Genomic DNA, 27,705 nt, shown 5'->3' on the forward strand with positions numbered 1-27,705 from the left:
AAACTGCAATACTTTGGCCACCTCATGTGACGAGTTGACTCACTGGAAAAGACTCTGATGCTGGGAAAGGTTGGGGGCGGGAGGAGAAGGGGACGATCAAGAATGAGATGGCTGGATGGTATCACCGACTCTGTGGACATGAGTTTGAGTGAACTCAGGGAGTTGGTGATGGATAGGGAGGCCTGGCGTGCTGTGATTCATGGGGTCGTGGAGAGTCGGAAATGACTGAGTGACTGAACTGAACTGAAATTGTGGTGACCTTTTCAACAGACTACCTCCCTACTACAGGAAGCTTCTGGTTGAAAATACTGGTCCATGTTGGCCCCAGCAGTTGGTTCTTCCTGTTTCAGAACACCTCTACTCCAGACACCCTAGGGTATTATCTAGCAGTTCTCCTTCCAAAGATCCACTGGGCTACCATCATCATTCCTTTGCTGGTTGGATATGTGTGGTTGGTATTATCTAGTTGGACTGAACTACCTATAGCCTCTTGGGAATATAACAAATTTTGGACAGTTTGTTGAACCATCAACGCTAATAAGCATGGTTCCAGGTAGGTGTTCTCTCACTCACCATGTACACATGTCTACTTGGGCTTGTATATTTTTTCATGTAAAGTAATGTTTCACTCATTTCATTGACGGCCACCTTCCAGACTGAGGCCCTGAGAGCATCACAGATGCATCTGGTGAGACTGAAAAAGTTAAACTTTGTTTGCTTTCAAAGACTAATCATGTGAGTTTTAAGAGCCAACAAAATTCCCAAATCTTTTGGTCATGCTGAAAGTCCCAAAGGACAGTAGCCATCAGTTAAAAGAGACAGTTAGGCTGAAACTAGAAAGTGAACACAGATCGCAGGATAACTCAATTTATCCTGTTGTGGGCCTTTAGTACAAAAAGGAGTTCTTTATGGGTTGTAAGCTAAAGAGGAACAGTTTGCACAGTTTGGAGAAAATAGAAATACCCTGACCAATAAATATGTCTAAAAACGACAAAGCTCTCCCCATTTGATGGTTCTAGATCCCAGCAAGAAGTGATGGGCACAGGCATAAGGAGCTATATACAGAGTGTAAACAGTAAGGCCCTTTGGAAGACAAAATGAGGGGCAGGGAAGAGCCTCTGTAGGGCAGAGTGGCCTGCAGGTTATACAATAGGCTTGTAGGACAGTCATTCATTCTGCCACCAAAGCACGCTGGTGGCAATGGCAGGCTCACTGGATTTCTCCAGTCTGTAGTAAGGAGAAATTGTGTCCATTGAGAATCCTTGGTCCCAGTGAACTTTCCTGGAGGGGAGGCATTTGGAACAGCCAGGCAGGGCTTCTGTGCCCTTTCCTCCCCAAGAGGAGGGACAGGGCTGCCTGGCTATACTTGGGGCCACCTACCCAGGGTTCACAGCACAGATGGGGCAGTGTTTCTCAAGCAGGGATTGGAAGCAAACGGCCTCAAGGAGCCTGTAGCCCCTCCCTTGAAAGGAGGAGCTGGGGGCATCTGTGTCCAGGAGGGAGACCCCATAACTTTCACAGCCCTCACCCCATCTCAGTTCCTCACGGATGCTGGAGAGCAGTTGCCAAAACTGGTGCTGATAAGTTTCTCGGTCTCTGATTCTCACCAGCCTCTTGAACAAAGACAGTCTCCTTCTCCATACCCTTCCCGCCACCCCAGCATTCTCCTCGGCCTAACTCAAGGTTCTTAAATATCAGTCTCTTGGAGATGGCTGTAGTCCTCCAGTTTATAAGCCTGGCAAGTAGTACCCTCAGCTGCATCGTGGGGGACACCTAAGAACACCACTTCCACCTCTGAGTGCAGGGCGCACGTGGCTTCTCTGGTGTGGATCTTTTGCGACGGGCTGGAGACTTTGGCATGTAGCTGGGTAGCAGGTCTCTGGAAGGGTCGGAGAAGCCTCCACTCATGGAAGGTGCAGGGCATCTTTCGACAGGTGACAGCTGGAGCCTGTGCTTTGGGTGCACCCAGGGAGCCAGGGGCTGAGGGCACAGTGAAGGCCTGTGGGGCCCTGGTGGGTATGGCACCTGGGCCAGGAGTGCAGTCTGGGTGTGGGCTGCCATTTGAAGCCTGCCAGTTGCGACTGTAGATAGTCCAGAGGGGGTGGCGGCGCTGGCGACTATGATGGCACTGGCAGCGCAGGAGGCGGAGGAAGGCACGCTTGAACTCCCTGCTGGAGCAGGGGTAGATGAGTGGATTCACACAACTGTTGAAGTAGCCCAGCCAGAAGATAACTTTGAAGACGCCCTCTGAGGGCTTCAGCTGTGGGAACAGGGAGCCTGTGGGGAACAGAGACCCAGGCTGGTTAGATGCTCAGGAAGAGGGAGCCCCGGGCTGCTCCTGGTGCAGCCCCTCTCCACAGGCAGCCCCTCTCCACACTACTTCCCCTCCATAGCACCTTTCCTGGGCTCTGAACATTCATCAACTAGGGGCTATCAAGATATCTCTCCTCAACGAGTCCCTGATATAATTCAAGAGTGTTCATGAACTTTGATGAAGTAAAACAACCATCTTCAGTTTTACTCACATTTACCTGAAATCAAGCATTTCCTGCAAGTGTAAGCAAGGAACCTGAGTAGAATTAGACAAAATGATATTGAAATCACTGTTTTGTAGCTCCAAACTGCAGCTACAAAACAACAGTGCAATACTGTCAGTTTTCTACCTAATATTAGCAGTTGTGGGGATGTTTTGAAATATTGTCTATGCTCCTATTTGGAAATGTTGGTCACTAGAACACACCAGGGGATCCTGTTATTTAAAGCCTTCATGTGGAAGTACATTTAATACTAAATCACAAATTTCAATTAAAAATAAATGAAATTGATTCCATCTGTGATCCTTTGTATTTTATTTTATTCATTTGAAAGAGTAATTCTGATAAAGGCTCCATACATTTTGTCAGATGCCCAAGAAGTCCCTAGCTTTATAAGAAGGGTAAGAACTCCTGAATTAAATGTTGACCAAGGCTTGCTCCATGCCAGGCACTGTCCTGGACTCTCCTCAAATACCCGAGGTCCTGCTCTCTCAGTAGCAATGTGGATCAAATATCATGAGAAAGAAGATGGGATGATGGTGGTGCCCGGGATATTGGAGTGGGGGTCTTCCAAAGTCTCAGGACAGACGGGAGCCAGGAAGGATGAGGAAGGGTAGAGGTTATCAGGAGTGGAAGGGAGAGGTAGGAAAGAGGATAACAAGTTTGGGGCAGGGGAATGTCCAGTAGGATATGCTCATAAAACTTCATTTGGGACAGATGGTGAAGGGCCTTAAATGCAAGAAAGTTAGACTTTTGTTTTGTGGATAGTTAGGAGACATGGATATTTTTGAACAGGCAAAAGAAGAACCTAGAATTAAACCTCAATAAACACAAGACTCTACACATGGAAATCACCAGATGGTCAACACCGAAATCAGATTGATTATATTCTTTGCAGCCAAAGATGGAGAAGCTCTATACAGTTAGCAAAAACAAGACCAGGAGCTGATTGTGGCTCAGATCATGAACTCCTTATTGCCAAATTCAGGCTTAAATTGAAGAAAGTAGGGAAAACCACTAGACCATTCAGATATGACCTAAATCAAATCCCTTATGATTATACAGTGGAAATGAGAAATAGATTTAAGGGACTAGATCTGATAGATAGAGTGCCTGATGAACTATGGACGGAGGTTCGTGACATTGTACAGGAGATACGGACCAAGACCATCCCCATGGAAAAGAAATGCAAAAAAGCAAAATGGCTGTCTGAGAAGGCCTTACAAATAGCTGTGAAAAGAAGAGAAGCAAAAAGCAAAGGAGAAAAGGAAAGATATAAGCATCTGAATGCAGAGTTCCAAAGAATAGCAAGGAGAGATAAGAAAGCCTTCCTCAGTGATCAATGCAAAGAAATAGAGGAAAACAGCAGAATAGGAAAAACAAGAGATCGCTTCAAGAAAATTAGAGATACCAAGGGAACATTTCATGCAAAGAGGGGCTTGATAAAGGACAGAAATGGTATGGACCTAACAGAAGCAGAGGATATTAAGAAGAGGTGGCAAGAATACACAGAAGAATTGTACAAAAAAGATCTTCACGACCAAGATAATCACGATGGTGTGATCACTCACCTAGAGCCAGACAACTTGGAATGTGAAGTCAAGTGGGCCTTAGAAAGCATCACTATGAACAAAGCTAGTGGAGGTGATGGAATTCCAGTTGAGCTATTTCAAATCCTCAAAGATGATGCTGTGAAATTGCTGCACTCAATATGCCAGCAAATTTGGAAAACTCAGCAGTGCCACAGGACTGGAAAAGGTCAGTCTTCATTCCAATCCCAAAGAAAGGCAATGCTAAAGAATGCTCAAACTACCACACAATTGCACTCATCTCACACGCTAGTAAAGTCATGCTCAAAATTCTCTAAGCCAGGCTTCAACAATATGTGAACTGTGAACTTCCAGATGTTCAAGCAGGTTTTAGAAAAGGCAGAGACACCAGAGATCAAATTGCCAACATCTGCTGGATCATGGAGAAAGCAAGAGAGTTCCAGAAAAACATCTATTTCTGCTTCATTGACTATGCCAAAGCCTTTGACTGTATGGATCACAATAAACTGGAAAATTCTGAAAGAGATGGGAATGCCAGATCACCTGACCTGCCTCTTGAGAAACCTGTATGCAGGTCAGGAAGCAACAGTTAGAACTGGACATGGAACAATAGGCTGGTTCCAAATAGGAAAAGGAGTATGTCAAGGTTGTATATTGTCACCCTGCTTATTTAACTTCTATGCAGAGTACATCATGAGGAATGCTGGGCTGGAAGAAGCACAAGCTGGAATCAAGATTGCCGGGAGAAATATCAATAACCTCAGATATGCAGATGACACCACCTTTATGGCAGAAAGTGAAGAGGAACTAAAGAGCCTCTTGATGAAAGTGAAAGAGGAGAGTGAAAAAGTTGGCTTAAAGCTCAACATTCAGAAAACGAAGATCATGGCATCTGGCCCCATCACTTCATGGGAAATAGATGGGGAAACAGTGGAAACAATGTCAGACTTTATTTTTTGGGCTCCAAAATCACTGCAGATGCTGATTGCAGCCATGAAATTAAAAGACACTTACTCCTTGGAAGGAAAGTTATGACCAACCTAGATAGCATATTAAAAAGCAGAGACATTACTTTGCCAACAAAGGTCCATCTAGACAAGGCTATGTTTTTCCCGTGGTCATGTATGGATGTGAAAGACTGTGAAGAAAGCTGATCGCCGAAGATTTTGAACTGTGGTGCTGGAGAAGACTCTTGAGAGTCCCTTGGACTGCAAGGAGATCCAACCAGTCCATTCTAAAGGAGATGAATCCTGGATGTTCATTGGAAGGACTGCTGCTAAAGCTGAAACTCCAATACTTTGGCCATCTCATGCGACGAGTTGACTCACTGGAAAAGACTCTGATGCTGGGAGGGATTGGGGGCAGGAGGAGAAGGGGATGACAGAGAATGAGATGGCTGGATGGCATCACCGACTTGATGGACATGAGTTTGAGTGAACTCTGGGAGTTGGTGATGGACAGGGAGGCCTGGCATGCTGTGATTCATGGGGTCATGAAGAGTCAGACACGACTGAGTGACTGAACTGAAACACAATGCCCAAATCACTGTGGACAGTGACTGAAGCCATGAAATTAAAAGACACTCCTTGGAAGGAAAGCTATGACAAATATAGACAGCATATTAAAAAACAGAGACATCACTTTTGTTGACAAAGGTCAGTATAGTCAAAGCTATGATTTTTTTCAGTAGTCACATATGGATGTGAGAGTTGGACCATAAAAAAGGCTGAGGGCTGAAGAAGCTTCAAAAGAAGCTTCTTTTGGTTTTGGAGAAGACTCTTGAGAGTCCCTGGACTGAAAGGAGATCAAAGCAGTCAATCCTAAAGGAAATCAGTCCTGAATATTCATTGGAAGGACTGATACTGAAGCTGAAACTCCAATGCTTTGGCCACCTGATGCGAAGAACATCACTGGAGAAAACCTGATGCTGGGAAAGATTGCAGGCAAAAGGAGAAGGAGGTGGCAGAGGATGAGATGATTAGATAGCATCAGCCACTCAGGGGACATGAAATTGAGCAAACATCCATGTGTGCTGCAGTCCATGGGGTTGCCAAGAGTCAGAAACGATTTAGCGACTGAATAAAAGCAATGCCCATGGGCTGCTGGAATGCAGGATAATGGGGCTGTCCTGGTGGAAGTGGGAAGTAGTCAGGGAAGGCTTCTGGGATGGCTTTAAAAGGGAGCAGAGTCTGACAGGAGGTAGTGGGGGCACTGGAGGTCTGAGTTGTGTCAGAAAGACCCTCTTCCCCACAAACCTCTCCCCTGCCTTCCCCACTATGGACCTTAAGGAGTCATATCTCCAAGGGCAACTAACAAAGTGCAAAGACATCATCCAGGAAGCACAGATCACTTTGTCACCCTCAGCATCCTCCGCAGCAATAGCAGCAGGGGTCAAGGATAGGTGACAAGAGTGTCCCATCCCAGGCAAAAGCCTCAAGTGTCTGCAAGGGTGAGCAGAGCAAGGGTAGTGGTCCTGGACAAATCATGAAACATGTGTTCTTCTTGCCCTCAAGGAAATAAGAGCAAGGTCCCGTACTGAGGGAACAGAGGCACCACGCGTCCCTCTTTGACCTGTGGGCTCTTGTATATCACCCACCTCCCACTTGGTGAGATTCCTGGTGCTAAGAGACAGTGTGGAGAAAGAGGAACGTCAGATAGTATTGCATGGCACAGGATTTTCAAACTCTGGTCATGCAGCCTTCAGTAAGTTATTTGGCCATCTAAGTCTTGCTTTCCTTTTCTGTGAAATATACATAACAATATTTCTCTGGAAGGGATTTTTTGACGAATCATAAATTTCAGGGTGTAAGACTTAGCAGGTTTGTACTAAATTCTGGAGTCTATTCACTTCCCCTTTCCCTATTTCTGTGGCTCTTTGAGAGAGGAGACCTCAGTCCTGAAGGACTCTGTTCTCAGCTCTGGATAGTGGCCAGAAACAGAAGCTGAGGTTGGTGGGTTTGGGGGAGGCTGGGGCATCAGTCAGAATGTGTTTAGGAGATAATTTCCCTTGGGAGAAGTATTGGGCAGTTGTCCCTGGAATCCAGGGGCCACCAGGATTGACCTCAGCCTCCAGAAAGACAGCCTTCTGAACAGCATCCTTCAATGGCTGCAAAGTAAGACCTAGTGCTGAAAATAACTTTCTGACTCAGGCTAGAATTCTTTTATATTTAGCCCAGGATGACAAATCAGGGGACTATGCTTTCAGCAGTAAGCCAAAAACCAGCCAAGGGGCTTTGTTATCAATGTGGTTTTGATTTGAATTTTGTGGGGAACATGGCATATCTGTAGTGTGGCCTGGGCCTTGTTTTTAAGAATTAAAATTCTAATTTATGCTTAACCAACCTATGCGGAAGCTTGCTGCCAGCTCGGAATTCCTTACACACAAAGGAGCTGGGATTCAAACTCAGCCTTTCAGCCCCACGTTTTTCCTACTGTGTCTTGCTGAGGTTTCTTACTTTGGTCCTCCCAGAAGCAGACCTGAGACAAGGATTCAAATACAACTTGCTTACTTGAAAGGTAAATGAAACACCAGTAGTGAAGTGTGATAAAAAGAGGGAAGTGAAGGAAGCCAATGAGAGGAGAGTTAACAAGTCAGCCACTGTATGGGCCACTGGGGTGCGGTCTCGCTGGGAGCTCTGGGGGACTGTAGCTGTCACACCGTAGGGTGAGGGAGGTGAGGTATCTATACTCCCATTCCCATTAGTCAGTGTTTGGGCTGCTCCCTCAGGGTGTTAATTTTCCATCGTCCTGTCTTCTGTGTGGGTGGGCAATGAGGATTTTGCTGGTCAGAGAAAGTCGAGGGCAAAGAGATGGAGGCAGCTGCTGGGGTGGAAAGTGACCCATATACAGGGGGGCAGGGTGGGGCACTGATGGCAGCCTCCACAATTTTGTTTCATTTGCTGTCTGCCCTCTGTGCACAGACATCCTGCATGTAAAATACAGACATCTATGTCTTGGGCTCCAGCTTCCACAGGCAGGAGCTCCTGAGAGATTTCACTCTGTTCCCTTCACATACGGCAGTACTGAGCTTCATACCTACCTCTGCACAGAGTGTGGCCGTCTACCCCATATGCCTGCTTGCACTGTGCCTTATTCTTTGCTGCCTGCCTGCCCAACCTCCTCTTATCTGCCCACAGCCTCTTTCAAGGATTCCTGGGTCAGGGGACAGGGGGACGTGTGGACACTTCCCTCCCCTTTGCCATGGACAAGGTAGGTAACTGTCCTGAGACTCCCAAGGGTGCTCACTTGCATTATCCCTACAGTGCTGCCTGGGTGTGGGGGTCAGTCGACAAGCCCCTTTTCAGCCACTCCCAACTTTCTTCTCCTCTAGCCACTCTGAGTTATGGCCTCTTAGGCTGACCATTTACTTTGCCTCTCTTGCCTTCTCATTCATCTCCAGCTGCCCAGCAAAGCCTTTGCCAGTCCTGGAAGTCCAGTGACAGGAAAGCCTCAGTGGGTCCACAGGGGTTCTAAGGCAAGGCCTCTGTCAGTCCCTGGCAGCCCGCTTCTCTGCCCTAAGCTGATTCCCTCTCCCACTCCCCACACTGTCCACGGCCTTTCTTGCAGGCATATAATCCAGCTGTGCTAACTCATCTTGGCAGTTGTCACTGGAAACAGGTGCTCAAGGGACTCCCTCCCTCAGCATCCTGCCACCCAGGCACCTAGCACAACTCCCTTGTTCTTTCTCTCGTGATTCCTATCTCTCTTCCACCTTCCTGTGCATCAGCTAAATAGCCACACTGACTGCTTGCTGCCCTCTGGCCACAGCGGGCTCCCCAGTATTAGCTCTGCACTTTTGCACACAGTTGTCCTGGAATGCACTTCCTCTTTCCTCTACCTGGTAGTGCTGGCTCCAGTGGCATCTCCTCCTGGAAGCCTTCCTCACACCACCCCCTCCCAACCCAGCAGAGTTAGTTGTATTCCCTCCTCCCCTAGCATATCTATTCACTTCTAAGTGCCAAGAGCACTACAGGTAACTACTGCTTTCCCATCTATTTGATTCTTAAATGGTGAGCTCCCAACACCATGCTTGGCACATCACAGGTGCTCCACGCATTCTGACCCCTCTCTTTCTATCACACTGTGAATCCCATCCATCACCAGCTCCTGTTGGTCCTGAATCCCCGACTGTGCACCATCCCCTGTTATCACCCTGGTACTATCATCATATACTGACAATGCCCTCCAGGTGGGCTCCCTGCTCCTGTCCCTGTGCCCCCCATAGTACCCTGTTCTCCACACAGCAGCTGGGAGATCCTTTTAAGACATAAGGCTGAGCATTTCATTTCTTCACTTCAACTTATATTCCACTGCTGACTGCAGCTTTCTACCCTCTCTCTCCCGCTTTGTTATCTGTACTTTGACCTGCCAGCCACTTGGATTTCTCCTATTATCTCTGCTTAACTGAGACTTCTGTTCTCTTGCACTCCAGCTGTTCTTTCCTCAGTCCTTCCACGCCCATGTCCTTCTGGACTGGGCTGTATTTATTCAGCCAGATCCTAACTCTGGAGAGATTCACCCACTCTCTGAACATGCTTAGGGTCTCCGACCTCAGCTCTGTGCCCTGGCTTCCAGCAATCTTGCCCAGCCTCCCACGATTCCTCCGCCTTTGAGCTTTTACCCTCTCCACAGGCCAAGCAATCTGCTGCTGCTTCACCTTCTCCAGAGCAGCTGATCTTACTTCCTGTTTTGCAGAGAAAATAAGACAAAGAAATGCGTGTATACATATGGCTGTGTCCCTTCACTGTTCATCTGAAACTACTACAACATTGCTAATTGGATATATCCCAATGCAAAATAAAAAGTTTAAACTTTGAAAATAACAAGAGAACAAGACAAAGAAGTTGGACCCTCACTCAAACCTTCTTCATCTCTCTTCCTTCTTGTTCAGAAAGGAGTCTCTCTTCCCACCCAAGGTTCACGTCCCTACGTGCGTTGTGGAGCTCTCGACCCATCAGTCACTTGTGAGCTTGCCTCTATCACAGCTGCACCCTCTTTGCTGATTCTCTGGCTGTTACTTAATTCTCTCCACCCTTTCTATCCACACAGGCTGTCTCCTCTCCTCACAGGTGTGCTTTTCACTCCACTGCTTTGCCCTGCTGCCCTATTCCACCCTGGACCCCTACCTGCAGATACTGTTCTCATCCATCCTGGACACCTCTCATCTCACCTGGGGCTTCTAGGGCACTGTTCTCTTGGATTTTCTATTCCATATCAATTGCCTTTGCCCCCTTTTTTCCATGTCCCCACTGCTTTGTGTAGGAGTGCCTTTGCAAGAAGAGTCTTGTAATCTCTTTTTTTTTTTTTTGCATTCTCATTGCAGTTTCAACCAGACTTACCGACTTTTGACCAACTCCCACAGTTCTATCTCCAGCTCAGTCTATTCTCCTAAATTCTAGGCTCATCAGTCCAATTACCTCCCAGACATCTCTACTGGATGCCTACTGACATCTCACACTTATCTGGCCCTCATGAAGCTTATATTTCATAGGGCAAGACCAGTAATACATACGATAAACAAGGAAAATACAAGCATATCATATAATAAGACATGCTAATAAGAAAAAACAAAGCAGCGAAGATAGCTAGTGTGTGTTTATGTGTGTGTGTGTGCATATGGCTGGGGGTGGAAGTATAAATTTTGGATAAAGTGGCCAGAGAAGGCCTACTAAGGATGTGACATTTGAGTAAGAGATGAATAAGCCATGTAGACATCTCAGGGAAAGCATTCCAGATAGAGGAAACAGCAAATGCAAAGGCGCTGAGGTGGCCCTGATATATTTGCAGAACAAATATACCACAACAAGGCTAGTGTGGATAAAATGGCGTGATTGAGGGCAGAACGGAAGGAGATGAGGTTGAAATTCAACCACTACCTTCCACCCTGTGCCATCCTACCCTGTCTGAGACACCATCATCTCATTCCTTGAATAATTCAGCAGCCTCCCCACTGTCTCTTGTTTGTACTTTTGCAGCCTGAAATCTATCCTCAACCTGGCAGCTGGAACAATCCTTTAAAAATATAAACAGATATGTCACTCCTTAGGCTCAAAACCCTCTAAGAGTTTCCATTCTCCCTCACATAAAAATCTATGACTACCTAGCTCAACATGTGGTCCCCCGACCCCCCTGACATCCTCTCCTACTCCCTCTTCCAGCCTCACTGCCCTCCTTTTGCTTCTTGGAAGACACATTCCCACCTTGGGTCTTTGAAGTTGTTGTACCCCAGAATCTTTGCCCCCAGAAATTCACATGGCTCCTGCCTTCATCTTTGCAGCGAGGTCTGTCTGACCTCCCATTTAAAATTGCAGTGTGCCTGGAAACAACCCAAGGGTCCAGCAACAGATGACTGGTTTAAGAAAATATGGTATGTGCAAACAGTGGAGTATTATTCAGCCACAAAAAGAATGAAATACTGCCACTTGCAGCAACATGGATGGACCTAGAGATTATCATACTAAGTGAAGTTTCAGGCAGAGAAAGACAAATATATGATATGACTTCCATGTGGAATCTAAAAAATGATATGAATGAATCTATGTATAAAACAGAAACAGATTCACAGACATAGGAAAGCAAACTTATAGTTACCAAAGGGGAGAAGGAGAGAGGGACAAATTAGGAGTGTGAGATTAATAGACACAAACTACTATACATAAAATAGATAAGCAATTTACTGTATGGCACAATGGACTATATCCAATATATCATAATAACCTGTAAAGGAAAATTATCTGACAAAAATCTTTGCTGTACACCTAAAAATAACATGATATTGTAAATCAACTTCAATAAAAATGGCAGTGTCCCCCACCCCACACTCCTCATCTCCCTCAACTGTATCTGTGGCCCTTATCACCTTCTCTTGTACTATTTGAGTTATTCTTCATTTTGTCTATCATCTTCCTCCCTGCAGTAGGAGTCTGTGGGGCAGGACTAGTGTCTGTTTTGCCTGGCAATGCATTCCCATTGCCCAGAAGACCTCACGAGTACACTGAACACACAGGAGGTACTCAACATTTGCTGAGTTTACTGAATGATTCCCTCTTTTCTACCCTTTATGTCACCATGTCTGGTATATTCATTTTTGTCTCTAGTGGGGTCCCTCCCTTTATCTCGTTCCTGAAGCCTTTGCTTACTTCGGCATTTCATTGTATTTACTCGGCTGTGACAGCCCCCAACGGTCCCTTGTCTCCTCTACTCTACACAAAGCTGCTGGAGACTTATTGTAAAAGAGAAAAAAGTTTCTCTCCATTCCCTTCTGAAAACCATTAGCGGCTTCCTATGGCTCTGAGGAATAAACCCAAAATTTCTTGTGTTTCATTCAAGTCTTTTGAGACTCCCATGCTGAATTCATCTTACCTCCTTCCCAAATTGGCCACACAAAGCCACAAGCATGTCTTCCCACAGGGGCTGGACTCCTTCTGCATTCCTGCATGATTCAAACTTCTCCCAAGGTGATTTCTGCTTCCTCCCCGCAGTCCCTCCAGCCCAGGTCAGGTGTCCTCCCTGACCAAACCTGAGTTAGATGCCCCTTTATGCACGCCTGCATTTTAACGAATAAAATTAGTTATTGCTCTGTCTATTCTCCTAGACTCTAGGTTTCTGGATGGCAGCTGTAAGATTCTTTTCATCCCAGCCTCTAACACAAGTGCCTGATCCAGAGCAGGGGTTGTAAAGTGAGTGAGTAAGAACTGTTTGGGTAGACGTAGGGAGCCTCTAAAGTGACAAAGAAGGAAATGGGAGCTCACGCTTGCTTTCTGAGTGTTTAGTACCCACCAGGCTGCATGCTGGGCTCTGTATGTGGCACTTCTCATTTAATTTTCGTGGCATTAGCATCCTACTTTGCAGAGATTCTAATTACCTCCAGAGGACAAGTGGAAGGGTCAGGATTTGAACCCGAGTCAGTCTAGCCCTAAAGTGCTTGGTCTTCTCATGACATCACGTAAAGATAGGAAAAAAAACTTCCCCTGGTCCTCCAGGGGTCCTGGAGGTCAGGATCCACAAAGGATCACTTAATACCTTCCAGCAGCTACTCCACAAGCAGCAGGCCCATCCCTACCTCTGGTCTTTCGTACAGCTGGCCTGGCCTGAAGGATGGCCTTCCTCTTTTCTCCACAGTGGTTCTCTCCGATTCTTCAGACTCGGGCACAGAACTGCCTCTCCAGGAGCATTTCTATGATTAATTCTGCCGAGCTGACAGTGCTTTCTGGAGTGTGTGTGTCTTGAGCACCTTGATTCTGCCTCCACATAAGTGGCATTTGTTGGCCTTCCCTATGACCTTTGGGGTGGCCTGTGGGGCCTGCCACATTGAGTTCAGCTACTGTGCACCCATAACCATCCAGAACATTCAGAAAGTCTGGGCTATTGCCTGCTTGCTGCATCTCAGGAGGGAATGTCAGACAGACCCCAGCCTCCTGGAAGGAGCCCCAGAAAGCCACCTGACCATCTCCTTCCTGTCCTTCAAGTCTCTGCTCAAGTCACCTTAAAGGTTTGGAGTTGATGTTATTAGTGCCCCGCCCAGGTGCCCCCAGTTCCCAGCTGCTGTGAATGTTGGCTGCTAATTGCTTATAATTGCCCCTTCTTTGGAGAATTACCCTTGACCAATGTGAGCGGCTTCAACTGGGAGATGATACTTTCCCACCAAGGTGGCAGTCCACAGCCAGCGACAGACTGAGTGGGATGGAAAAGGCCAGCCTTCCTGTCTCCAGGTGGTGCAATTCTCCGCTGTCGTTCTTGCTCTGGGGCTCCCCGTGGGGTCAGGCTGAGGCCAGACTTTGAGACTGCATCCTGGGGTTAGATCTTTTCCGACTTATCCTCCTTCCCTCCCTCCCTCCCAGATACCACCAGAGAGCTTCCCTCAGTTCATCATTTACGTAAGAACCCCTGCCTCAGGCTCTGAGTACAGGGACATGACCCAAGACACTCTTTGCATGGCTGTGTCTTCAAAGCTCTCTTGATTGGTCCCAAATCTATAATCCAGGGATTAGCTCTTGGTCACTGTTTCAACTCTTCTGCCCACTGCTGGGAAAGGCAGGGCATAGATGTGCATGTTCACGTTCATTTCTCTCCACTCAACAGGCAGGCTGGAGCATGGGAGTGGACCTATTGGCCAGCCTATGAGGAGAGGTGGTCAGGATGTAGTAGGAGATAACTGCAACCACAGCTCTTGCTGCTTCTCTCTGCTCCTTGACCCTGTTCTCGCATGTATCCATCAAGCTTGCTCCCACCTGCCTTCCTCTATTCTCTGTACTGGGGTGCCTCTATCAGGGATCTAGTCTAATGTCCAGGATGCTGAACATCCACTGATCAGAAGAAGCAGGGCCTTGCCTGTGAGGGCAGGTCACCCCACTCTCTGGCATGCTTGCACATTACTGAGGAAACTAGGGCAGCCTGTGAGCTTTGTGGGAAAGTCTGCAGCCTTATCACAGGTCAATCCCCTCTCTTAAGTAAGAGAAATGTCCAGGCCTAGGAGATGCTAGAGCTGGCCAATCTGGCCAAGCCTTGCTGAGGAGTGACAGTGCTGAAGGCAAGAGGGGAATGTGTGATTAACAGCATTCTTTTGGCATCACCAGAAGTGAACTTGTTCTTGGAAGAATGTCAGAATTCTCAGCCACCAGCCTTGCTCATAGCTTGCAGCCAACAACGAACTATCAGGCTGCACCCTAGCCTTTCCCCTTTCCCACTCCCTCCCTGACTAGTGACTTTTCTATCTCAGGCAGCCATTTTTTCTAGCCAGAATGAAATATAAGGGTTAAAATACCATGTTCTCTCAGATATTCATGTCTCTTCTGCTTCCCAGGAGGGACTTGCCAGGTAGTAAAGAATCCACCTAACAATGCAGAGACGCAAGTAATGTGGGTTCAATTCCTGGCTCAGAAATATCCCCTGGAGTAGGAAATAGCATTCCACTCCAGTATCCTTGCCTGGAAAATTCTGTGGACAGAGGAACCTGGCAGGCTACAGTCCATGGGGTCACAAAGAACCAGACACGGCTGAGCACACACACACACACACACACACACACACACACACACACACACACACACACACACACACACACACACACACACACACACTGCCTAGGAGAAAAGGAATCCCCAGTCCTAGACTCCCTTTCATTCTTCCAGTTCTTTCAGCTGCTCACTCAATGCTTCTACTCTTCAGAATGCAATTTCACCTTCCCCAAGAGAGGCTGGAAGCAGTGGGTCTCTTTGCTATATTTTAAAGGGTCAGCCTCTCTCATAAGGCACACTTGAGCTGAGACTTGAAGACTCTCTGAGGAAGTGAGTCATGTATCTTCCTGAGGAAAGAAAATTCCAGGCAGAGGAAAGGGAATGTGCAAAGGCCTGAAGGCAGCAGAGCATCTGACAAGTTGGAGGACAACCAAGAAGTTAGGACGGCTGGAAGAGAGAAGGGGAGACAGAGATGGTAAGAGATAAGGCCATTTTGAAGCAGAAACAACCATGGAAGGCTGTCAGAAAGAGGTAACCTGAATAGGGTCCAGATCTCAGATGGATGATGAAGACAGGGAGTTGAGGGTACTGTGAGGCTAGCTGTATCAAGTCAAATCTCTTGAATTCCCTGTGTTGGCAATTTTCCATGGTGACAGGTAACTGGTGGGGATCTGGTTTGAGATAGGAAAAGAATTGATCAGAAGTCCTTCTGTGTCCCATGTCTGCCTCAGGATCCTTGAACTCTGTGGGGCTGGCCTAGAACTACTGGTCTAACCTTGGATACCCTTCTGCAGTTGTAGGGATTGACAGGGAGGGCCAGTTCCTAGAGCCACAGAGGATGCCTGGTAGGGCCCAAGGAAGGGAGTTGAGTCATAGACCTATTCAGTGTCCTACACTGGACCCCATCCATTTCCCTTCAGTTCTTATCCCTTCCCTTCTCACCTCTCCAATGTCTCTCTCTCCCCCTCATTTCACTCTTGTCACTTTTTAACTCATTTCCTGATCTGTGACCTTGGAGGAGTCACACTCCAAGCTCCATATGCCCAAGGCCGAAGTCCCTGCCAAATGGCCCTGTGCTAAGCTGAACGTGACCCTAATCTGAGCATGAACCTTTCAGTTCTTGGGTCATACTGACAAATGGTTCATAAGTCAGAGCAGATCAGTGCTTGTGCCAGAGAAGAGAAGGTTTCCAGACAGTGGTCACTCTGTCCAGGAGTCCCAGCACTGAGTAGATGGTGCATTGCCCATTAAGTCCCAATGCTGGCTTTCAGGGGCCCAGGCCAATGTTCTGCTGGGTCATCATCTGCAAAGGAGGGCAGGCAAATCCTCCAGTATTCAAGAAGACCTTTTTGTGGGCATATAGCTCAGGATGGGGCAGGGTTCAAGTGGGGTCAGAGATAGGCTTAGGAACTCAGAGGTTCTCTCATGAGGACTAGGCTCAAGGGCTCTAGGGGTTTGGGAGGATCAAGACAGACAGGAAGTGGTCATGTTCTATGGCAATGCTCAGGGCCCTCATGGCCAGGATCTGGGGCTAAAGGGAGCCTGGAACTGAACCTGAGGGGAGTAAGCAGGCACTGAGGCATTTGGTGAGATTTGGCTGGATGGCATCACTGACTTGATGACATGGGTTTGAGTGAACTCCGGGAGTTGGTGATGGACAGGGAGGCCTGGCGTGCTGTGATTCATGGGGTTGCAAAGAGTCAGACACGACTGAGTGACTGAACTGAACTGAACTGAACTGAAAGCTTAAAACATGGCTGATCTCAACTGATCCTTAACCCTAGCTTTAGCCTGACCTCTGTTCTCTGACCTAGAGAGGAAGTAACAAGCACTCTAAGGGCCAGAGTCCTTGGGTTCTAAACTCAGCTCTGAGATTTAGGATTAAGATTAATATCAGAATTTTTTTTTAAAGAAGTAAGTAGCAAGGAATATTCAAGAAGGTGAAAAACAGGAAAGATTACAGTGAGAAAGTGGGAGAGAGTGAGGGTGAAGGGGCCACAAGGTTGAGGGTGAGTCATTTTTAAGAAGTTGTGGACACATATACATGTTGTATGAGCAGGCAGAGGAGAGGTGGAATTAAGGAGGGATGAGCAATAACTGACAGCGAGAAATCCCTTGGGAAGGAAAGAGGATTGAGAGAGATTCAGAGCTGACAGGGACCTGCAGGATTTTAAGGACATCCTGAGGAGGAGGCCTGCCAATGGAAAGTAGGATTTTTCTTTTCTTTCTTTCTTTTTTAACATACATGTTCTTATTTAGATACTGGTTTGTTGTGGTTCACAAGACCTGATTGATAAATTTTCAAGAACTCTGCAAGCTGGCTGTCTCTTTGGTAGTTTGAAATTGACTGTGGTGGGAATATTTCCATTATGGAAATGGACAGATGTTACAAATTAGCCCCCACTTCACAGCCAGTCTTAAACACTTGCCAGCACACCTCTGTGTACATGCAGGAATGACCTGATTCAGGGTCTGGGGCTCACAGAAGTAGGTGGAGGCAAGGGAGTTAAAGATGGCAAGAGAGGGTAAAGTGATGGATTATGGTGCCAGATGGAAATGGAGGCCTAACTGACCAAAAGACAATGTGAAGGGCAGGGAGGTGAAGGCTTGGTCAAGGCTGGAGTCAGTATGCAGAATGAGCAGGTGAACTCAAGTGGCAGAGATTTACTGAGGATTTAGGGGATCATAGATCCAGGTGGGCACATAGGCCAGGGCATGACTCTGGGAGAAAGAGTGGAGGGAGAGTCACAGGGTGTCAGCATGGGTCAGCCTCAGTACAGTGGAGTCACACTGATAGCTAGGGTAGAGATGAACATTCGGGAGAAAGTACATGACCCCTGTATCCTAGTTTTAAAGAATGAGGTGGAGTGATTAACAGCTCATCAGATGTTTGGGACAAACATATTAGCAGGAGTTGGGGAGAGGACAAGACCCTAAGCGGAGAAAGGATCTGTATTCACCCAAGAACAGGAGTCTACCCTCCATCAGTGGTATATTTTTCTTTTAGAAAAAAAAAAAGTATCTCCTGGCTCTGTCCACTGAGTCAGTGGCCAACTTAATATCAATGAACATCTGAGAGCTCAGATTATGGTCTTTAAATGATCATTTTCCACTAAAAGAGACCAGGCCTCTTTAGAGTAATGGGACAGGTCAAAAAAAAGTACAAGCTGAGCCTGAAACATCTCATCAGACCAGAAAGTTCAAGACTCTCTGGGTTATGCCATAGGTCTCATGAGTCAACCTGAAAGGGCACCTATTGGCTAGCTCCCAAACATATATAATGTGTGACATATATAACTTATGTCACACATACATAATGTGTGACAGATTTAAAAGTCACTTTATCATGCAAGGAGATCCAACCAGTCCATTCTAAAGGAGATCAATCCTGGGTGTTCATTGGAAGGACTGATGCTAAAGCTGAAACTCCAATACTTTGGCCACCTCATGAGAAGAGTTGACTCACTGGAAAAGACTCTGATGCTGGGAAGGATTGGGGGTGAGAGGAGAAGGGGACGACAGAGGATGAGATGGCTGGATGGCATCACCAACTCTATGGACATGAGTTTGAGTGAACTCCGGGAGTTGGTGATGGACAGGGAGGCCTGGCGTGCTGTGATTCATGGGGTCGCAAAGAGTCGGTCACGACTGAGTGACTGAACTGAACTGAAAAATCTTTTGGTCCCTTTTGGAAACGTTGCTGGGAAATTGACTTTTTTGATAATGGAGAGCATTAAGCAGCTCTCCTACTTTTCTTGTATAGACTCTATTTCAAGTGACCAAACAGCTAGTGGTGAATTCTTTTTAGAATTTTAGTCTACAAATGCAGAAGGAATGATAAAATTTGTATATCACCACTTTAAGTCCCAGTGATACAATGGCTCCCGGCTATGGTCAATGGCTGCTAAAACAAGGAGGTAAAAGGTTGATGGGACATTTTATAGTAAATGAATCAAGCTGACTGCATCTGAACCCCTGGTCAATCTTAACATCACAAAAGAAGAATTCTTGTCCCAGACACTGAGCTTGAATCTGCTTAAGCCAGTTTATATGATGTACCGGGAACAGTGGGACACATTAAATGACACTATAGGAATGTCGGGCTTCCCTAGTGGCTCAGACAGTAAAGAATCTGCCTGAAATGCAAGAGACCTGAGTTCTATTCCTGGGTTGGGAAGATCACCTGGAGAAGGGAATGGCTACCCACTCCAATATTCTTGCCTGGAAAATTCCATGGACAAAGGAACCATTGCAAAGAATTGGACATGACTGAGCATCTGAGCACACAGGGATGCAAGTTCCAAACTGTGGGCAACTCCTTTGGGATGAACAATCTGATTTCTTCACCAAATAAGCTAAAAAGGAAAGGTGGGAAAAGGGTAATTTATAAATTAAAGAAATTGTGGAACAAATCAACTGCATTTAATATATGTACATTTTTTGAGACCCTAATTCAAACAAACTAAAAATTTATGAGGTAATCAGCTACATATGAACACAAAGACATTTGGTATTCATTAAACAAGTATTTTTATGTATTATAATGGATTATAGCTTTTTAAAAAAAGTTCTTCTAAAAATATTGAAGAATTTACAGATAAACTGATATGATATCTTGGATTTCTTCAAAATAATAAGCAGTGGTAGAAAACGGGGGTTGGAATGAACCAAGATCAGCCTTGGTTTTATACTTGTTGAAGCTGGGTCATAGGTACTGGGGCCATCACACTGTCTACTCATGTATTTGAAACTATCCATGATTTTTAAAAATGGAAAATAAAACCCCTAGCTCATTACTTGTTCATAATAATCACACAATAAATGTTAGCTGTTATATTTAAAAATTTTGGGGTCACATAAATAGGGGGGTCACCCTCAATGCATTGCTAGTAATAGGGGGGTCTACAATACTTTGGCCACCTCATGCGACGAGTTGACTCACTGGAAAAGACTCTAACTGAACTGAACTGAACTGAACTTTATATAGAGGCTGTTATACTAAGTGAAATAAGCCAGTCACAGAAGGACTGCATGATTCCACTTCTATGAAGTATCTAAAACAGTTAAAATTCAAAGAATCAAAGAGAGAAATGGTGGGAGCCAAGGGCTGGAGGGAGGGGGAAAAGGGGAATTGCCAGTCAATAGGCATAAAGTTTTATGAACGAATTCTATAGATCTGCTATACAAACTTGTGCCTAGAGTTAACAATATTCATGTTTAGAAATGTTAAAAGGGTAGCTCTCATGTTAAGTGTTCTTGCCACAGTAATAATGATAATAATAACAAAAAATAAAAAAGATGTAGGGCTATGTTTTGTCACCCAGATCCTTGGCATGGAAGGAAGTGAAGAGGCCCTGGATTCTGCCACTTCTTCCCTCTACACTCACTGACTGAGGACCTACTATGTGCCAGATGCCATAAAGGCATGGACAGGAGATGTGACGTCAGTCACTTCTTCAGGCTTTCGGGCCATGGCACAGTAACGTTATTCCTGAAGACTTGCCACCGTACACCCCTGCCTCTCTCCGGGTGTCTGTGGACCTTGTACCCCTCAGGGAGCCTGTGGAGATGGGTCCCTCCGCACTTGGCCAAACTCTGAGACGCAAACACTGATTCTACCCTCTGTGCCTGGCTGCTAAAGTGCGCTTTCCAGCCTGGACACCAATTCCTCAGATAACTCACAGCCTCCTCCTGCCTCTTCCGACCTCTCTTCCTCTCACTTTCCCTCTCATTAAGGCATAAGATACTGACAGTCAAATTTATAGTGTGTACATTTTATGAGTACAGACTGATGACTTTACATATATATTCACCAATGTAGTCACTGTTCAGATAAAGTCACAGGCAGGGCAATGGAGGTGGGGGGAATGGCCCCTAGTCCGTCTCTGAGCCCCTCAGGACTTCAGGTGCCCTGTGTCTGTGCCCAGCCACTTAGGTCCCAGTGGCCCCACAGCTTAGCATACCTTGGCCGTATGTCTCTCTGCTGCAGCTCTAGCTTGACTAAAACATTTTAGGTGATAGATGGCCTCTGTGCCAACCTCCCCCTGGAACCCTGGGCCTACTTCCTAAGGCTTTTGATACCCTCTGAGGCTGCCCCCTGGCCATGTCACTCTTCTGCCTGGGGCTCCCGCTTCCACTTGGCTTTGTGTGTGGTGATGTGTGTCCCTGGGTCTGCTCGACAACTCCCAGGTTGTGGCCCTACTGGGTGCCTTCATTTCCTGGCCTGTGGCCCTTGCTGGCATACAGTACTCTTTCAATCCTCCCATCTTTGCTGCTCCTCACACCTGGTGTGGGAACCACAGCCAGTAAGGAGGGAGGTACCACTTCTCTTGGCTGCCCCCTTTTCTGCCTCCTCTGGTTCTTTCAAAGTTGGTGCTCCCTAAGCCTCCTTCCCCAGCCCCTCTCATCTTTGTCCCTCCATCCTCTTCCTCGGAGACTGTACCCTCACACCCTACTTTTGCAAACATAACCATCCTTGGTCCCCTCATCTAAGTTCCCAACACCTTCTTTCCTAAGCATATACTGCCACTTCCTACCAAAACGTGGCAGACCCTTGTATTCCACATTCATACCAAAAGCTGTTGCTCAGAATGTCCCCTGTTCCTCCAAAAGTGCCTCCCTTCTTGCAGGCCTGCCTCAGAGCTCCTTGAGGGGGAGGCTTGCCCTCGCCTTCTGCACAGCCCTCAGACGACTCCTGCTTGTACTGCATCTCTGTCCTCCTGTTCTTTCTGTTGTCCTGCTCTCCAAGCCACATCATGGCAGATCAGAATATTCTGTTTCCTTGCTTGGCCCCAGTCCTGCTTGCTCATTATTGCCAGGTTCCACTCAGTTTGACTTCATCAGTGGCCCTGGGGTTTGTTCCAAAACTTGGTGAGGTGCCCAGTGCAGACTAGCAGGAAGGCAGAGGCAAGGATAGCCCCTGGGTTCCCATGCTAGGTGTGAGGAGCAGCAGAGATGAGGGATTGAGGAAGAGCAGTGCATGCCAACAAGGGAAGAGGCCACAGAGATTTAGGGATGACTTACTAGAAGAGGCAGACGTGATCTCAACCTCAAAAAATAGTAGCCTTTTGCAGTGTCGATTGTAACAGTGGAAACTTAGAAAAACTTGAACACCCAGCAGGAGACTCTGTCAACACACCATGGAATACACTCAAACAGAATACTATATTGTTGCTAAAATAACCAGAATGGATAAATATCAATGACAAAACATTGGGTAAAAAAGGCAAACTGAAGATGAATGTGCACAGTTGGTACAACTTATATAAGTCCGCAGGACACACAGAACAATACTGTTTATTCTTATGGATTCAGGTGTTTGTGGTAAGAGAATAAACGTGTGTGGGAGTGATAAACACTAGATTTACCTCTGGGGAGAGAGGAAGGGACAGGAGGAGGGGACTTAGTTGTGGCTGTTCTGTCTCTTTGAAAAGAGAGAGAGGAAGTGATCTGAGGCAAATATGGTGAAATATTATCATCTATTCAATATGGGTGATTCCAGATATATGGGCACTTCTGTTATTTTCTCCTTATCTGTGTATTATTCTGTAACTAAAATTTTTAAAAGAAGTTAAAGGAACATAAAAGGGAGGAGGCATTCTATATGCACCCTGATCATTCCTGACAGGGGGCCAGTATGAACCAAGGGGTAGGGAGGAGGCTGAGGGCACCTGGAACAGGTCACAGCTGGGGTTTGTTGGTAGGCTTGGGGGGATTCAAAATCCTGGGTATGTGGGTTTCTAAGAGGTGGGCCATACGAACTTTCTCTTGCCTATTTGCCACCCCCCACTCCAACCATCCCTCTCTCTTCCCTGACAGCAGCCTCTGGCAAGATGATTTGCAAGCTGGTGATTTATTCATTCCTTATCTTGTATTTACTGAGCCTCTACTACAAAAGCAACAGCTCACACTGCACTCACCATGTGCCAGTTATATTCACACATAATATCACACTCAAGTATCACCAGAGTCGTACAAGTGGGTATTATTACCATCATTGCCATCCCTAGTTTATAGATGAGAAAACAGAGGCAGAGAGATTCAGGGATTTGCTAGCAGTTGCACAGCTAATAAGGAGAAGAACTGGGGTTTGAGACGAGGCTCTGGCACCAGAACCTGTTGTCCATTCCATTCTCCTCCATTGTTGCCCATATGCCAGGCACTGTACTGGGCATCGGTGATTACATAACTGACAGTCTTTCCTCACAGAGCTTCTGGGTCAGTGGTGGCAGGGGGAATCATACCCCAAGTCAAGCAACACAGAAATGTGATTGCAGCTAAGGAGCTAATGAAAGAAGAGAAACTTGTGCCCAAGGGAGAAAATACAGAGGAAAGACAGCAAAACTGAGAAAAAAGAAGAAAGGCCTTAATGAAGTGGGAACATTTATTCTGAGACCTAAAAGATGGGAAGAGCAAGTGTAAGGGTATGAGTTTGGCATGATCAAGGACCCAGAAGAGGGTCAGAAGGGCCAGGGTGCACAGTGAGCAAAAGGGCAACAAAGCCATGAGGTCAGCGGGGAGGTAACTCATCACTCAGATCCTTCCTTGCAGAAGGGGGACCACATGTCTGGGTTTACCCACCGTAGTCCTGGTATGTACCTGTGGTCTCAGTGTAAATATACATAATAGCTCATTTTGGTCTGGACAGTAATATAAACTTGAAGGTCACTCTATCATAGGCTATGATGGACAGTTTGGATTTTGTTTCCAGGACAGTAGAAAAGCATTGAGGGATTTTAGTAGAGAATGACACTCTAATTATAATGCATAAAGATCACTCTAACTGATGTGAGGAGAGGACCTGCCAGGGAGCAGGAGGGGGCTACTGTCCCTTTCTTGACTCAGTTGCAGAGCATGGAAGGCCTGAGAAAGGGGAGGTTCTGGCTTGGGCTGGCTGAAGTTACAATCACGGGTGTAATGAATGTGTCCCCAGAGATGCTGTTCCCCTTCCCCTCCCTGTATTGACCCCGCCCCAGGGCTTCCAGGAGGGTCCTCAAGGTATGGGAGGAAGTTCCTGAGAACAGCTGCCCACCTCCCAGCACTACAAATGTGCCTGTGAAAGAAATAGCAAAGTTCTTTGGAAGTGCTGAAGGACTCGGTAAATTTAAGAAACTACAATGAACAATATTAACTTTCCATATGATTATATGTCCTTTACTTTTCTTTCTCATGCGTACAAAGACCCCTGCTACACCCCCCTCCCCCTCGCCCACACCTCCAAGAGATTTCAGAAGTGAGAGATCAGGGCATTCACAAATACCAGTTGGGGAAGGCCTTTCACAGGTGGCCAGCTTCCCGACTGAGAGAAAGCAGGTGGCTTTGGGTGTCTGCTGATGTTCATTGTAGACTGGCCAGGGATTGCTGCCCATGAATGAATGCAGGCCAACCCACCCTGGGCGTCACTTCTGGGTGTTGGCATTTAAAGCTGGGGGTACAGGGAGGGGGATATATAAACAAGCACAGACTCAGCTCACCACTTACTATGGGAAGACACCTACACAGATTTCCATTGATCTTTTGTATTTAGAACAGTCGGAAGCTTAAAACAAGGCCAGGGCTTCTAACAGCAGTGAAGAAGGCGGGTCAGAAAAGTGAGTTCGTAACAAAATCCTGCAAGCATGAAGAGCCTGTTATTCTCCCACAAAGCAGCACAGGTACTAAGTAAACCTTCCATGTTCAGGTGGACTGTCACTCTCCACTTGGAAGAGCCATCCAAGTCTGGGTGCCAGGAAGGGAAACGGCCACAGGCTCAGCGAGGGAGGTTAGAGGTTGGTGGGAGAGGGGTCACTCACCCAGTGGCAGGACGAAGAAAAAGGGGAACCAGCACAGCACAAAGACGCCCACGACAATGGCCAGCGTCTTGGCCGCCTTCTTCTCGCGGGAGAACTTGAGCAGACGCACCGACAGTGAGCTGCGGAACGTGCGACGCTTGGTGCTGTGCATCCCCCAGCGGGTCTCAGCTGAGCCAGTGCTGGCGCCGCGACAGTGGATGCGCAGCACCACCTCCGAGGCCTTGCCGCGCTCGCGCTTGACGCCCGCCTCCAAGCTGCGCGTGGTGCTTCGCGCTACCACGTACACGCGGCAGTACATGACCACGATGACTGCCATAGGCAGGTAGAAAGAGCACAGGGAGGAGAAGACAGCATAGCCTGCCTCCTCTGTGATGCCGCAGAAGCTCTCGTCAGGGGGCACCGGCTCCTTCCATCCCAGCAGTGGCCCCACGGACACGACGAGAGCCACGGCCCAGAGCAGCGCCAGGATGGCTGCGGCCTTGCGCTCGGTCATGATGGAGGGGTACTTCAGCGAATGGCGTACACCCACGTACCGGTCCACCGAGATGGTGCAGAGGCTGAGGATGGAGGCCGTGCAGCACAGCACGTCCACGGCGGCCCAGACGTCGCAGAAGGCCCGGCCAAAGGCCCAGAAGCCCAGAACCTCCATGGTGGCCGAGAAGGGGAGCACTGTGGCACTCAGCAGCAGGTCGGCCACAGCCAAGTTCACAATGAAATAGTTTGTGACCGTTTGCAGGTGGCGGTTGCAGGCCACCGAGAGGATGACCAGCACGTTGCCCGCCACAGCTGTGAGGATGAAGGCTGCCAGGAAGACGCCCACGCCCACTCCCTGAGCACTCACCACCAGCCCCTCGACGGCCGCGGTGCCATTCACCTCGCCGCTGGCGCCTGGGCTCCCGGGCTCTGCGGCGGAGCTCCGGTTGTCCTCGCTGCTGCCCGCGCCCACCACGCCGCCGCCGCCCGCGGCCCCAGGCACGCCGTCCACCGCCTGGCCCTCCGAGGCGGCAGCGCCGCCCGCGCCTCCCCCTCTACCACTCCCGCTGGCGCTGCTGTCCGAGCCGGGTCCCTCGAAACTGAAGCTCAGGAGATCGCGGAAAGTCATCTCAACGCGCGGCCGTCGGGGGCCCGGCCTGGGCACACGACGAGCGACTGGTCGAGCGTGGGGCACCGGGCATACTCTCGGGGCTCCGTCTCCAGCCCCACGCGCCGGTCTCGTCAGGGTCCCGCTCCAGGTCCTGTGACGCGGAGCGCCGCTGCCAGCGAGCGGAGGGGGCTGGCCGCGTCGTGGAACCGAAGAGCCTGGGCCGGCGCCGCGCACCGCTCCCGCTGCGTGCCCAGGCGAGCTGGCAAAGCGGCGGCCGGGCTGTGAGGGCGGCGACCGCTGTGGCGCTCGCTCCTGAGCCCCGGGGGCGGGACCGAGCCGAGGCAGCGCGAGGAAGGAGGAGGGGGTGGCCGGCTCCGAGAGACCCGGCGCCACACTTGCGGGATGCAGGGGATCTGTGCTCCGAGCCAGCTGGCGTTCCGGGGTCCCCAGGGGCGGCAGCGCTGGCTCACCCTCCGACCCCGCGGCAGCCACCCCTGCTGCGCCTCAGATGCCCTCGCCGGCCCTCTCTTCCTCGCGATCCGCTCCCAGCCCTCTCCGGCGTCCCTCCTGGGCCTCCTCACCCTTTTCTCTCAGCTGCGTCTTCCTGCCGCCTTTCCCCCAGCATCGCAGTCCCTAAGAGAAAGCCCTTAGGTGCGCTGGGAGTAGAAGGTGCGATTCCGGGGTCCCCGGTGGCGGTCAGAGAGCAGCAAATGCCTGAGATCTGCAGACTGCGGCCTGGACCTCGCCGGGCTGCCGCGGGTCACCTCCAGGGACAGCCTGGATGAATCTGCTGCACCTCCTTTCTTCTCTCAGGGTATTGGACAAGGGAGGATCTCAACCACCTCTGTCCAGTGTCTTGGTGTGGAGAGCCAGGGAGGAGGTCTGAAGCTTTGGCGGGGGTGGGGAGGTGGGGGGGGCTGTGATGGGGAAGGAACAAGAGACTACTTATTTGGTTACAGCCTTCAGACCCTGCCCAGGACACATCAGTCTGCATATACCAACTTCTGCACTGTTACTTTACTCCATATCCGACGATGTGGAAATAAAACTTCCCATTGTTACACTAAATAAGTGGCTTCCTTCTAGGGAGGGAGAGTTTAAGGGCTGGAGGGTGGGAAAGGCCACTTGGCTGGATGGTTAAAGGAGGTGGGGCAGACAGTCTGGCTCCAAATCTAAGCTCCACCCCATGTTAGCTGTTTGACCTCTTTATGTCTCAGTTTCTCATCTGTAAAATGAAGGTGAGTAGTGTCTACCTACTGACCTGAAGGCTTAATGAATTAATATGTGTTAGGGCTCCAGAGTTATGGGTTTTCCAGGTGGCACTAGTGGTAAAGAACCTGCCTACCAATGCAAGAGACATAAGATCCCTGGGTTGGGAAGATCCCCTGGAGAAGGAAATGGCAACCCACTCCAGTGTTCTTGCCTGGAGAATTCCATGGACAGAGAAGCCTGGTGGGCTATAGTCTATGGGGTCACAAAGAGTTGGACACAACTGACGCAACTTAGCATGCATGCACACACTCCAGAGCAGTGCTTGCTTCCTTAGCTGAGTGGGACTAGGCAGGGCAGGATTTGAACTGGAGGACAGAGGGCAGAGGGAATGTGGAGATGCTATGAACCTGGGACACAGGTGGAGGGGTGGGCTTGAGGAGACTCTTGTTGACTAGCAAGACTGGGGAGGGAGAAACAAAAAGAGACCATTCCTTTGGCTGACATAAAAATACTAACCAGGCTGCTGTCATGTGTCAAGCCTGATTGGACATTCTGGGTGGCAGGGGAGTAGGGAATTGT

The 27,705-nt window shown here is 48.3% G+C and overlaps 1 protein-coding gene across 1 annotated transcript; it reads right to left on the reverse strand.

Annotated features, from left to right (window-relative positions):
* Positions 1–240: 240 nt before the first annotated feature.
* ADRA1D (adrenoceptor alpha 1D) lies at positions 241–26,230 on the reverse strand. The gene is made up of 2 exons (XM_055432117.2): positions 24,831–26,230; positions 241–2,277 (listed from the first exon to the last, which is right to left on the reverse strand). Exons 1-2 carry the CDS (start codon positions 25,930–25,932, stop codon positions 1,688–1,690), a joined length of 1,692 nt encoding a protein of 563 aa, XP_055288092.2. The 5' UTR covers positions 25,933–26,230; the 3' UTR covers positions 241–1,687.
* Between the last annotated feature and the right edge of the window lie 1,475 nt (positions 26,231–27,705).

Source organism: Moschus berezovskii, chromosome 15 (assembly GCF_049115385.1).
Source record: "Moschus berezovskii isolate FMDL1 chromosome 15, NW_MosBer_1.0, whole genome shotgun sequence".
Classification (NCBI taxonomy): domain Eukaryota; kingdom Metazoa; phylum Chordata; class Mammalia; order Artiodactyla; family Moschidae; genus Moschus; species Moschus berezovskii.